A 13671-nucleotide genomic window follows, 5' to 3' on the forward strand; every position below is an offset into this window, starting at 1 on the left:
TTTTTTTTTTTTTGTTCTCACTTATCTGGGAGAAATGAATGGGATTCTTTGAACACCCAGTGGGCTCGGTGCACCCGACTGGGTTCTTGATGTCCATCAAGCTTCTTTGCTCCCCTGAAGAACACTGTGGGGTTTATGGTCCTGGTTCACAGATGAGGAAACCAGAGTTCAGAATGGTGAAACCAGTGGCCCAAAGTTACCCAGCCAGGAAGTAGCCAAGCTAGGACTTGAGACTTAGGTCTGTCTCACTCCAAAGCCCAGTCTCTTACTAAAAATGCTAGATTTAATTTTTTTTTTCTTTTGTAAATGTTTAGACCATGGAAGGCCACTTTAGGAAGCATTGATAGAAGTCAGCCTTGGGCAATGCTACATCCTTGAGCTCTTCCCGCACACGAATTTGCTAAAGGCTCTGATAAGTCTTGCACTGAAGAACTGTTAGCCCCATGGTTCCCACAATCCTAGCATGGACTTTTATCCACCTACGTACCCATCATGCTTGTGAATGCCATGGGGAGATGTCCTGCAGAACACATTCCAGAAAGCTTTGCCTGGCTGGATACAGTTTTTATTATTTTGTGTATTTTTCAAAATGTGTTTTAGCTTTTCCAGGCTGCACTCTAAAAGTAGATACAAGCAGAGGGCCTATGTCTCTCACTCTTAAAATTTTGAAATGGACTTGCTTTCTGCATAAGTGACCATCAATTACTACTTTGTTTGCCCTGCATGGGTCAGGAGATGGAAGCACTCCGCCCCTGCCCTATGCCCTCACGTAAAGGTTGCACAACGGCCGGTGCATTCTAGAAGTGCCTCACAGCATCCTGAGTGCCCTGAGCTGGGGCCCCGATGAGGTGGAGATGTGACCCAGGCCCTCCCAAGGCTTTTCTGTGGACAGATTTATAAAGGGAGAGAGCGAGGTCAGAGAAAGGTACTTTCTCCTGACGGCAGACACTCACGTGAACTTCATCTAGCGGCTGCTCTGCTCCATCTGTCTCTCACCGTGGCAGGAAATCAATGGTTTTAGTGACCTGGGTGGGATCGGGGATGGCTCTCTGGGGTGGCAAAAGAGCCAGGGTCAAGAGATACAACGCTAACTGCTCTTGGCGGCAACCGACTTAGGAGAAGGGGCCTCAGATCGTAGCTTAGACTCAGTTTGCCCCTCTGGGCAATAGGGTCATTGATAGAGCATGGAGAGGGAGGATGAAGGGGTGGGTCAGGCAGCATACAGGAGAGAGGCTGGCGGGGAAGAGGGTGTGCAAAGTGGTTATGGTGGGATATTCACTTTAGGGGGGAACACCTGCCTTTGCTGGGTGATGAGAGAAATCAGAGCGGTGAAAGGAGTTGCCCCGAGCCAAATGTCTAGTCTGTTTGGACTGCTCTAACCAGGTATCGCAGACTGGGGGCTGAAATGGCAAACATTCATTTCTCACCATTCTGGAGGTTGGGAAGTCCAAGATCAAGGTGTCAGCAGATTGGGCATCTGGTGAGGGCCCCCCTCCTGGCTTGCACACACCTGACTTCTTGCTGTGTCCTCAGGTGGTGGAGAGAGATAGAAGAAGCAAGCTCTCTGCAATCACTTCTTATAAGGGCCCTGATCCCAGCACGGGGGCTCTACCCTCTGGACCTCACCTAAACCCAGTTATCTCCCAAAGCCTGCATCTTCAGATAATACTACACAGGGGGTTAAAATTTCAACATAGGAATTTGGGAGAGATCTGAACATGTAATCCACAACGAAGTAATGACAAATGTAAACTCCTCCTCCTCCTCCTCCTCCTCCTCCTCCTCCTCCTCCTCCTCCTCCTTCTTCTTCTTTAAATGGATCCACAGTCTATTTGATAAAGAAGGTGCCTGCATTTTAATATGTTGGGTATAATGTTGCCCAAAGCCTTAAAAAGTCAGAGTGCCAAGATTTGCAAATATCCAAGCAAGGTCATGGCATAGGAAGGAAACAACTGTTGGAGAATGGGTGGAGAACTGGGGCCGAGGGCTTCATGGTGAGTGGCAGGGGGCTCGCCATCACTGGCCAGCTCTCCCCATAGCTGTCGGGCTCCCAAGATTTTAGGCTCCTGAGTTCTCCGACAGAGACACCCCCCTCCTAACTGGTAGGACAGCCTTTGTGGAATGGGGCAAGGGGCTGTGAACTTCACATTCCCCCCTCCTCCAGATGGTCTCCCTGTCTTGTGGGCTTTGTCCGGATGGAGCTCATTTCTCCTGTGTCTGTGTCTGCCCTTTGTGCCTGCAGCTCCGCCAGCTGGAAATGCAGCTGGAGCAAGAGTACGAGGAGAAGCAGATGGTCCTCCATGAGAAGCAGGATTTGGAAGGCTTGATTGGAACCCTCTGTGATCAGGTAAGAGGGAAGCACCAGCAGGAGTTTGAGAGAGCACTCCCTGCCTCCAGACCTTGTTCAGAGAGATGGGTTGGAGGAGGGAGGACAGCTCAGTAAGTCTTTAGGAAGAACCAGAGGCCAGCCGGTTCAGCCAGCCTCCACCTGCTCCTCCAAGTGTCCTCTGGCCCATTGATTCCAGCCCTGTCCACCCTCACTGGCTCTTCAAAGGAGACCTTCTGGGGTCCACACACAGCAGGGTTCTTGGAAGGACCAGGAGAATAAACAGAGTAGGCCAAGCCAGAAGGAACAGACGAGATCGCCTTGCCTTCAGCAGCTGTCAGGGAAGAAGGGAGGGTAGGCAGCCCTTGCTTTAAGGGGGTGAATGTGAATGGCAACTATGTTCACACGGAGAAGCAGCCAGGCTCAGAGTCAAGCAAATGGGGCTTGAGACCCTAGCTGGGGCCCCTTCTGTCTACGTGGCTTTGGGTGAGCTAGTGAACCACTCTGAGTTTCTAGAGGGCAGAGACCTGTGGGAAGGTTGCCATGGCAGTATCCCAAGGTTCTCAACTGTGGCACTGTGGACGTTTCAAGCCACACCATCCTTTGTTGTAGGGAGGCGGTCTCATGCTCCCTGGGATGCTGAACAGCATCTCTGGCCTCCCCCTACTAAATGCCAGCAGCATACCATCCCCCTTTCATTGTGACAACCAGAAATGTCTATAGCCACGACTGAATGTCCCTTGAGCGCAAAATCAACCTCCCCCTTTGCAAAACACACACACACACACACACACACACAAACCACTACAGCTGTAAATAAAGCAACAGCAGACAGCAGAGCCTAGCGCCATCTCCTGATTTCCCAGGTGGGAGGAATCACTCCTCCATCACCCACATATTCCTTACCCTGCCTGAGCTGCTACTGCATGAAACCCCACCACCAGAGAGAGATGCCTGCGGCTTCTGTGATTTCTTTTAAAGTATCACAGGAGTGTGTTTTAAGGTCTTTTCTTAACGGGCATACACAGTTGTTTAATTAGCAATGATCTTGCTGTCTGTCAGCAGAGATACTCTTGCTAGGCACAGAGGAATGTGGGCCTCTCTTCAAACCAGGACTTAGACATAGGTCCTCATTATGGATTTTTAAAAAGATTTTATTTATTTATTTGGCATTGAGAGAGAGAGAGAGAGAGAGCACAAGCAGGGGGAACAGGAAGGGAGAAGCAGACTCCCCACTGAGAGAGGAGCCCAATGCAGGGCTGGATCCCAGTACCCTAGGATCATAACCTGAGCCAAAGGCAGATGCTTAACCAACTGAGCCACCCAGGTGCCCCTGAATTTTTTTTAATTGATTAAGTGAGTGAATCCTAGAGCAGGACCACTGTAGTGTCAAGTATCAAGGTTGGAACCTGAAGGGATCCACAGGAAAGTTTTGTCATCTTCCTGCTCTGAATTTTCTAGTGTCTCAGCCAAGCACACCAGGCCATTGGGTGCAGAATCACTGGGGATCTTTCTTTAAAATTAATGCAAGAGAGCCCAGACCAATATTTGGTTCTAGAACAATAGTGGCCAATCGCTGGGTGAAAGAGGCATTCTGTGCAGCATGGTCCACTGGAGGAAACAAAGCAGGTAATCCAGAAAGGTTTTTATAGATGTTGCTGAAATGAAACATTTTCTGTGGAAACAGAAGGTGACTTGAAATGAATAAAATGCTAATTTTATGTTAGTCACCAAGCTGGAACCTTTAAATAAATGATCACATTTGGTAGTTTTTAATGTTTTATTAAGACATTTGCCAAACACATGGAAAAGTAGAATGAATAATATAATCGACGCTTATGCACCAAGCACCCAGGGTTCCCATAAATTAAAAATTTGCTATATCAGATTCAGATATTTTTAAGGAAAGAAAACACACTTCAAAAACAGTTGGCAGCTCCTTGGTTTCCATTCCTATGGCTCCCACTCCTTCCCCCTTCCTTCTTCTTTGCTTCCCAGGGGAGACTATCATCCTGTGATTGGAGCTTGGGATTCCCTGGCATAAGTATTTGAACTTTAAACACATACAGTAACATGATTCTGCAATTTACTTTGTTGCCTTCTGTATCATGTTTGGAGACCAGTCCATGTTAATACATGGAGCTCTAATTCCTTCATCTTAACTGCTACACAATATTCTTTTTATTTTTAATCCCATTCTTCTGCTGGTGGTTATTTAGTTGTTTCTGTTCTAAGACACAAAACTGCCCTACCTATTTTTATGTATGTCTCACAGGGCACATGGGCAAGAGTTTCTCCAGGGGCATATATATATTTTGAGATTATGTTTTTAGGTGAAGCTAAGTTTATTATTATTTTATTTCCTTAGCAGATTGTTCCCTTGAGTGTGATATGGTCCCTCTTTTCTCATGAATGATTTTTGCCTTATTTTATTTTGCTTGGTGTCTTTTAGTTAGTTTGGCTGCAAGACCTTTATTAATTAATTAATTTATTTATTTATTTATTTATTTTGAGAGATTTTATTGATTTATTTGGGATAGTGAGGGAGCATAGACACATTAGAGGAGGAGGGGCAGAGGGAGAAGCAGACTTCCCCCTTTAGCAGGGAGCCCCAACATGGTTCTTGACCTCCCAACCCTGAGATCATGACCTGAGCCAAAGGCAGGAACTTAACACACTGAGCCACCCAAGAGCCCCTGGCAAGACTTTTTAAAATTCTTTCATGTCCAGTATTTCTATGTGTGTGTGTGTGTGTGTGTGTGTGTGTGTGTGTGAATATGTTTTGTTAATTCAGTGTATTAGCCTCAGACTTTTTATAGGAGAATCTAATTCATTTACATTTATTGGAATGACTGATATATGTAAAATTTTTTCTATTTTCTTATTTTGCATTTAATATTTGTTGGCTTATTGTTCCCTTTCTTTGCTGCTGCTTTTATTCCTCTCTTGCTTTTGAAGTTTTTTTTTAATATCAAAGATTTTATTTAGTTAGTTATTAGAGAGAGAGAACACAACCTGGGGGAGGAGCAGAGGTAGAGAGAGAGAGAATTTCAAGAGAACTGTGCGCTGAGCATGGAACCCAACATGGGGCTTGATCCCACAATCCTGAGATCGTGACCCAAGCTGAAACCAAGTCAGATGCTTAACCAGCAGGGCCACCCAGGGGTCCCGTAGATATCTATTTAATTGTCATGTTTTCTAACATACTGTATTTGATTTTTACAATTCTGTGGGAAAGGTATTATTAGTTCCTTCTTATAAATGATAAAATTGAGGCTCAAAAGCTAAAGCAAATTGCCCAAGATCATATAGCTTGTTGGTGGCATACAGAGATTTGAAATGGAGTCTCTATTATTTGATAGCCTGTATTTGTAAGCACTATGCTGCTTAAAAATGGTTAAGGTACAGTTAATTAGAATCAACCCTTTGTTGACCATGTCGATTTTTTTCAGAATATTCTCCATTCTCTCTCCTAGTTTCAGTCTCCTCATCTAGAAAGTGGTTGCTTAGCCCTGCCTGCATTTCCATATTGTATTTTTTAAGTTTTCAGAGAGATCCTTGACAACAGACATTTAACGAGTGCCCCAGACAATTTGGCTTTATGATAAATGGTGAAACAGCTGAGATTTGAATATAGTTTCCCACAACAACACTAAACATCATTTAGATTTATTGGTTAATTATTCACCAGCTTTATCCAAATTTGAATCTTTGTGCTACAGAATGCAAAGTTGCAAAATGACATTTATTTCCCATTAACCTAATGAGCTCTCCCTCTCTCTTTCTCTTTTTTGCCCTCCTCTCTTGTAACAATTCATTATGCAGGGGAGGGTGACTTGTCTGACACTTTTGTTGTGAGTTCTGTTTGCAAAGATGCCTCTGGAAAGGAGACAGGGTGCCAGCATTTTCAGGGTCTTCCTGGTAGTCAGTTGTAGTATCTGAGCCATGGTCAATGCTAATATCAAGGGATGTCCCTGATGCCAACCTGCCCCGTGGAGAATGAACGCTCTTTATACTCTGGGATGTGTAAAGAGAAAGAACAGATAAAAAATAAGAGAGATGCTGAGTACACAGATTGAATGAAGAATCTGGGCTCAAATTAGTGAATCAGGATTTAGGTTCCCCTAGGCACTACGGTGCAATGATTAGAAACTTTGCATTTTAAGGCTGAGCTGCCTGGGTTCAAATCCTTGCTGTATAACCACACCATCACCTTAAATAGACCACTTACTCTATGTCAAGTTCACCAGCTGCGCTTCCATTTTCCCATGACACTGCATAAGAATCCCACCTAGCTCACAAGACATGAGCTGGCCCCAGGTAACTTCTCTTGCTCTGCGACCTGCCCCACCTCCATGCTTTATGCCCTCGTGCTCATCACCGGAACCAGAGATACAAGACTTTCTCAGCCTTCTGTCTTTGCTTTTGGCCTGGCTTCTTCTTGAAATGCCCTTCCCATACCTCACTGGGCTCCCACTTACCCAAGACTCTTCCTGATCCCATCCGATCCTGAGCTGGCTGGCAATCCCCTGTGCTTGCACAATACCTTCCCTTAAATTAAAGAACAAAACTGACCTCTTTTATCATCCATTCTACTGAAATGATGTCTTTCTGGTCAGAATAGTCGGATTCCTACCCAAACTCTGCTACTTCCTAGAGGAGGGATCTTGGGCCAGTTACTTGGCCCTCTGCAGTCTTCTGCTCCATCATCTGTAAAATGGGAACAGGAACACTATATGTCACACAGTCTTCAAGAGGACCAACATGTTACCTCCCGTAAAGGGTTTAGAGTGGTGTCTGACACTTAGAAAGCTCTCTGTAAATGTAAGCTATTTCTGCTTTTATAAAGGCAATAAAAATAATAATAATGTCTATCCTTAAGAGATTGTCACAGGAGTTAAATGAAGTAACATGTGACAAAGGGCCGGGCACAATGCCCAGTTCTGATCTTAGCTCAGCAGGTTAAGATTATATTTTATGTGCGTGCGTGTGTGTGTGTGTGTGTATCTACACACCCCCACGTATTAGACCAGCATTTAAAACTTAAAGGAACCCACCTCAGGACAAAGAGGCTGGATTTGAAGAACCAACTCATTTTTCAAAGATTTCAAAACCAGGAGCAGAGAAATAGGAATGCAAAACTTAGTGGAGTGCATTCTAGGTCATCAGACAATACTCATAATTCTTTATATTTGTAAAGCGTTTGACAGCATACAAAGTGTTCTCTGATCCATTATCGTGCCTGATCCTTGTCTTATCTCAACAGGGAGGATAGTTTATTTATTTATTTCTTGCCTTATTTTTATAGACGAGGAGTGTAGGGTTCAGAGGGGTGGCACGATCCAACAACCCACTGCCAGCAAACGGTGAGCCAGGGTTTAAAACCTGGGCCACCCTGTTCCAAACCCAACCTTCCTTTTAGAATATTCCAAGGGCATTGTGACCATCCCAGGAAATGGTTCTGGAGAGGTGCGGGTATCCAGGTGTATAGAAATTGGGTCCCATGACTGACATACCTACACTGCGTTTTCTGAAAAACTATCCCCTCTTTTCTGCCGGTCTCCTGAGGGGCTCCTTCCCGGGTTCCGGAGATGCTCAGGGCTTTAGCATCAGTGTCATTTCCAGGGGAGAGGGCGGCCTGTCACTGCTCTGTGTCGGGCTTCTGGGTGGTCCTGCACCTGCCTCTGTTCACCTCAGCCCCTAGGAGTTGTCACCCTCCTGGCACCCAGGATGTGACTTCTGCAGGAGCAATAAGACAGCTGCCCACTTGGAGGGTCTACATGTCCAGGGTCCTGGGGGAAGGAAGGCGCTCGCTTTTGGGCAACACCCCTCTGCAGAAAATGACCTTGTGCCTTAACCTGGCAAAGGAGACCAACTCAAGGGGCAGAAAAACTTGATTGCACCTCCCAAAGCAGCCTGGCTCTTTTTAAATACGAAGTACATAATGAGGTGCAACATACAAGCCGGGAAGGACAGTGGACCACACTACACAGCTCAGGGACTCAGGGATGCAGCACCCCCAGAAATGGCAGGCAAACCCCCTCGGGAGCTCTCTGGCCCTATCCCATCTCAGCCCTGGCAGGGTAACTGCTGTCCTCACTTCTGTCACCAGAGGGCCTCACCTGACCTGTAGGTTCTGACAAGGTGAGGAGAGGCCATACTGATGACTTGGGTGATGAGACCCAGTGACTTTGGACGCTTCCAGGCTGGGAAAACACATGAGCCCAGCTCATATTCGTGGGCCTTTACTGTGAGTCAGGCATTCGGCTAAACACCAGCTTAATTCCCATAGCAGCCCTGTGTGCTTGATGCCATTCCCATTTTGCAGATGTGGAAACTGAGGCTTGGGCAGGAGAAGGGTCTTGTCCAAGGTCCTGCGGTGTGAGAGGCAGAGACAGGATTTGAACCCAGGGGAAGCTTGGTTCTGGAGAACTTGGACCCTGTCCACTGCTCTGCAGTCTTAGCTCACAAGAGCCTTCCCTTGACTTCCAGATCGGCCATCGAGACTTTGACGTGGAGAAGCGTCTTCGGAGGGACCTCAAGAGGACTCATGCGCTCTTGTCAGATGTGCAGCTTCTTCTGGGGAACATGGAGGACAGCAAGACTTCAGTCAGCAAAGAGGAGCTGGAGAAAGTGCACAGCCAGGTAGGGGTCACAGGGGCCCCTTAGGGCCAGGCTTGGGAGGATGCTGCAGCTGGCCAGGGGGGACAGCGGCTCTTGGTGTGGCCGCAGCGCCAATGTTCACAGACCTGCATGGAGATGGGGGACATCGAGGGGCTGGGCGGGTCACACGGAGGTGGTAGATGAGGAGGAGGGGGTCTATAAATGACTGTCGAGTCAGGTTCCCTTCCTCAGGACTGAGGCAGAATGCATCTCAAGGACGTGGGCAGATCAGAGGCCTGGAGCAGAATGGCTGGGTGCACTGCGCGAGCGTGCGTGTATGCGTGTGTGTCTGTGTGTGCATGTGTGTGTGGGGGCTGCCTAGGCTGCGTAGGAAACAACCAGTCATTGTGCTGTTAAAGCAAGAGCTCAAACAACGGGCACCACCAACAGCGCCGATTAGAATGATGTTGATCTCTGGCTGTCACCTTCTGGAGCATGCACCGTGTCCCACTTAGGCTATACTGGGTGGCCCATAGAGTCCTCCAGAGAGCATCTCCTTTCCCCAAGGGAGGTGGCAAAGAGGGGAGGAGACCCGTCCAAAGTCACACAACTAGAAAGTGCCAGAGCAAGGATTCGAACTCAGGGTTCCACCCTCCCTGGCTGCTTCAGAGGAGGACGGGAAGCAGATGTGCGGTGAGGCCAGGCAGACGCCAAGGACATGAGGGCTCGGGCTGTGCCAAGTGCAGACAGCATGGCCCAAGGTGGCAGGTGTTGAGAGATGTGAGTGGGTCGGAAACCACAGTGGTGTGGGGGGACTTGGGGAGAGAGGTCCCAGAGTGGGGACTCAGGACTTGCTACCTGTCCCCATAAGAAGCTGGAAACAATGCAGGGAAGCTCAGAGCCCCACTTGGGGACGCTGTGCCCATGCCTTTGGTGTTACCTCTAATCCATGCCTCCTGCGGATAAAACCATGTGCACCCAAGACAGGTATGGGGCAACGGAAGGCATTTCCTGCTGCCTTCACTACATCACTTTCTCAGAGTATTGTCCTCCCTTCTTCCTCCTTCTCTGGCCTTCTCTCACGTGACCTCAGCCCTGCCACATGGCTGTGCGTGTGTATCTTCACAGAGACTACCCCAGAAGCTCTGATGGGTTACCTGTAGTTTTTGGACTCTAAGGCAAAACTGTACTTCCTGATAGCAAGACTATGCTTTATGCATGTCAGTGATGCCTGTTCAGTCCACAGCATGTAATAAATACTGAATAAATGCCTGCCTGTTGGATTCAATGGGCTCATTCCCCTAATGAGGAAACGAAGGAACAGAGAGGGTGAGAGATTTGCCCGAGGTCACACAGCCAGTGAAGGCAAAGCTGGACCTTGAACCTGTATTCCATTACTGCAGAACCAGTGTTCTTCTCTCTTCCTTCTGGAGATCACAAGGGTCAGTGGGTTCCCGGGAAGGCAGTGGGAGGCAGCAGAGTCTAGAAACTAGATCTAGAGCCTTCTTCACTTCCTATCTCTGGTGTCCATTTCCCGTCTGTAAAATGAAAGGTTTCAGGTTTTCAGAAATTATAGACTATGGGAGAAACCCTGCCTCCACCTTTTTTCCTAAACTAAATTCTAGGTTTGATTCAGATTTCATGAGTTTCTCCATTAGCTCATTTTCCTGTTCCAGGATCCATCCCAGGGCACGCCCCTGTATCTGCTTGTCCTGTCTGCCCAGTCTCCTCTGTCTGGGACAGTTTCCCAGTCCTACCTTTCTTTTCATGACCTTGACAGTTTTGAGAAATACCGGCCAGGTATCCTGAAAGTGTCCCCTGCAATCTGGGTTTGTGTGAAGCATTTCTCAATGACTAGACCAGATTGGAGGGTTTTTGGAGCGAATACCCCAGAGGCTCACTGAGGGGCCCTTTTGTCTCCCTCACTCTCTGATTTTCTTTTGTTTAGCAGCCACACTCTGCTAGGATGACCAACCATCTTGGCTTGTCCTTGATGGTCCTGGTTTTAGGGCTGAAAGTCCCGTGTCCTGGGCCAGCCCTGGACAAACCCAGATAGTTGATCACTCTGCTCTCTTCATGGCCATGTCAGGAAACTAGAATCACCTGGGCTTCCGTGCGGCCCTTCACTCCATCCTCATACCCTCTCCTATGTGCCCATTTTACAGATGGGGAAATCCTGTTGAGAGCTGGAAAGCGACATGCCCAAGGCAGCGACAGCAGCTAAGTGGCAGAGCTGGGATTCATATCCAGGGCGCACAATTCTAATTGTAGGATCTAAGGTTTCCTTTGCCTGTCTGATCGGCTGTCCACATGGGTAGAAGACCCTTAGCCTTTTTTTTTTTTTTTTTGACCCTTAGCCTTTTGACTTGCCTCATGTGGGCAGAGATATCAGAGTCCCTGGTCAGGGGCCAGGCTTCTTGGATTCATGAAGCCCCTTTTCTCTTCCTGCCTCCCCCCAAATTATTCCTAGTGCCACAGCCTCCCAGCCTCCCCCTCCCTCCAGGTGATTGTTCTGGAAAATGAACCATGATGGTTTTGTTCCTCCTTCTTCCTTTTTTAAGTATTCACGAGAAACCTCCCTCTGCAGGGTTAAAATGTGTGTTCTTGAAAAATAGTGGTATTTAATGAAGGCGCCTCCAGCTGAATCAAAGAGCTTCATTCTTCTGAAAGTCCTTCTTCCCCATCTCTGCATCCGGCTCCTATCAAAGGGAATTCACAGCCTTGGCTTTCTGTTGCTGTTGTCATGGAAATCGTTATAAGGATGGGATCGCGTGGACCAGAGGTCAGGGTACAGTTGCTTTGGCTCCCAGCACACGTGTCCCGGATGCCAGAGTCAGAGCTAATCAAATAAAGCAGTGATGACATTGGGCATCACTCTGTTTCCTCTCCCCGGGAAGGTATTTGTCCTTTACCTGAAGGCTCTGAGGACAGAGGCGGACAGAGCAGACAGGAGGGGAAAGAGAGAGGGAGCTAACTTTGGGGCTGACTGTGCTGCAAGTTCTGGGTCTGGCCCTGAGCAGCTTCATTCATACATTCCTTCATTCCTTCTTTCCTTCCTTCCTTCCTTCCTTCATGACTTATGAGGCACCTACTGTGTGTCAGGTGATAGGTTCCATCCAGGTATATAATGATTAGTCAAACAGACACCCTCCCTCGTGAAACTTACATCTTTTTTTAAGAAAGATTTTATTTATTTACCTGACACAGAGAGAGAGAGAGTGAGAGAGAGAGAGAGAGACAGAGACAGAGACAGAGACAGAGACAGAGAGAATGAGTGCACGCAAAGCAGAGGGAGCAGCAGGGAGAAGGAGAGGGAGAAGCAGGCTCCCAGCTGAGCAAGGAGCCCAATACGGGGCTTGATCCCAGGACCCTGGGATCATGACCTGAGCCAAAGACAGACACTTCACTGACTGAGCCACTCAGGTATCCCAGAACTAATATCTGGTGGCAAAGAAGACAAGCAAACAATGATACAAATAAGTAGAAACATCCCACACCTTCATATGGATATTAAAGGAGATAAGGTTCTGGAATAGGGACTTGCAAAGGATCTCTCGTAGCCCGGATGGTCAGCTAAGACACCCTGGGAGAAGGAGAAGCAGGTGGGGATTTTATTCCAAGGCTTGTGCAAAGCCGTTGGGAGGTTTGGAGCAGAGAGTGACATAATCTGATTCACGATTTAGAGGCTCACTCTTCTGTGCGGAGAATGGGTGTAGAGAGGATGCTGGTGCCTTTAGGAGACAATCGACCCTTCCAGGCTGCAGGAGATGGTCGGCTGGGTTAAGTGGTGAGGGAGCTGGCTAGAAGGGACAGATTTGGGGCTGGTTTGAAGGCCGTGGGACTTGTGGATGTTCTGATGGCAACAGTAGGTGTAGTAGTCAGCTAATCCTCACCACTGCAGGAGGGGGTATTTCTATTTTTGACCCATTTAACCAATAAAGAGACTGGCTCTGAGAGGTTGAGTAACTTACCCAAGGGCACCCAGCAGTGTATACCTGAAAGCTGCAGATGTCGGTAGTTCCGTGCCCATGCAACTTGGTACGTATAATCGGGGTCCTGTTAACGTTTGGACCTACTATGTTAACAGAGCACCTACTATGTACAAGGCTTTTCCTTGATGTCTCAGGATTCCCAAACTTGGCTGTATGTCAGATAACTTAAGCACCATTTAAAAAATCATAGATTCCGGGGGCGCCTGGGTGGCTCAGTGGGTTAAAGCCTCTGCCTTCGGCTCAGGTCATGATCCCATAGTCCTGGGATCGAGCCCTGCATCGGGCTCTCTGCTCCGCAGGGAGCCTGCTTCCTCCTCTCTCTCTGCCTGCCTCTCTGCCTAGTTGTGATTTCTCTCTGTCAAATAAATAAAATATTAAAAAAAAAACCCATAGATTCCGGATCCTACCCCCAGCTAGTCTTTTCTTTATTTTTCTTCATTAAGTCTGGGTTGGCACCCGGCATCTACATTCCTAAACCATCCTACCAGAGGATTCGGATGCTGGTCTTGGGGCCAGCATTTGGGAATTGTGAGCCTTGTTTATCTCTCAAAACTCCCTTTCAAGTTTGGTGGCAATGTATCCATTTTGCAAATGGGAAAACTGACAGTGAGTTTATATTCGTGCGACGAATCTTCGTTCTGCTGTTTTAAAATGGATTAAATCTGAGTCCAGAGGACCCGATCTGGCACTTGCTAGTCTTGTGGCCTTTGACATGCAACGTGACCTCCTGGAGACTTTTTCTCTCCATGT

At 47.6% G+C, this 13671-nt stretch overlaps 1 protein-coding gene across 1 annotated transcript in view; it reads left to right on the forward strand.

Moving 5' to 3' along the window:
- MYO18B (myosin XVIIIB) overlaps positions 1-13671 on the forward strand; it is a gene marked incomplete at its 5' end in the record, with an annotated part of 249320 nt that overhangs the window by 145086 nt on the left and 90563 nt on the right. Inside the window, 2 exons of the mRNA XM_046025552.1 lie at positions 2243-2347; positions 8819-8971. Of these exons, the coding sequence (XP_045881508.1) occupies positions 2243-2347; positions 8819-8971 (258 nt within the window). The remainder of the gene's footprint in view (positions 1-2242; positions 2348-8818; positions 8972-13671) is intronic.

This window comes from Meles meles, chromosome 12 (assembly GCF_922984935.1).
Source record: "Meles meles chromosome 12, mMelMel3.1 paternal haplotype, whole genome shotgun sequence".
In the NCBI taxonomy this organism is placed as follows: Eukaryota; Metazoa; Chordata; class Mammalia; order Carnivora; family Mustelidae; genus Meles; species Meles meles.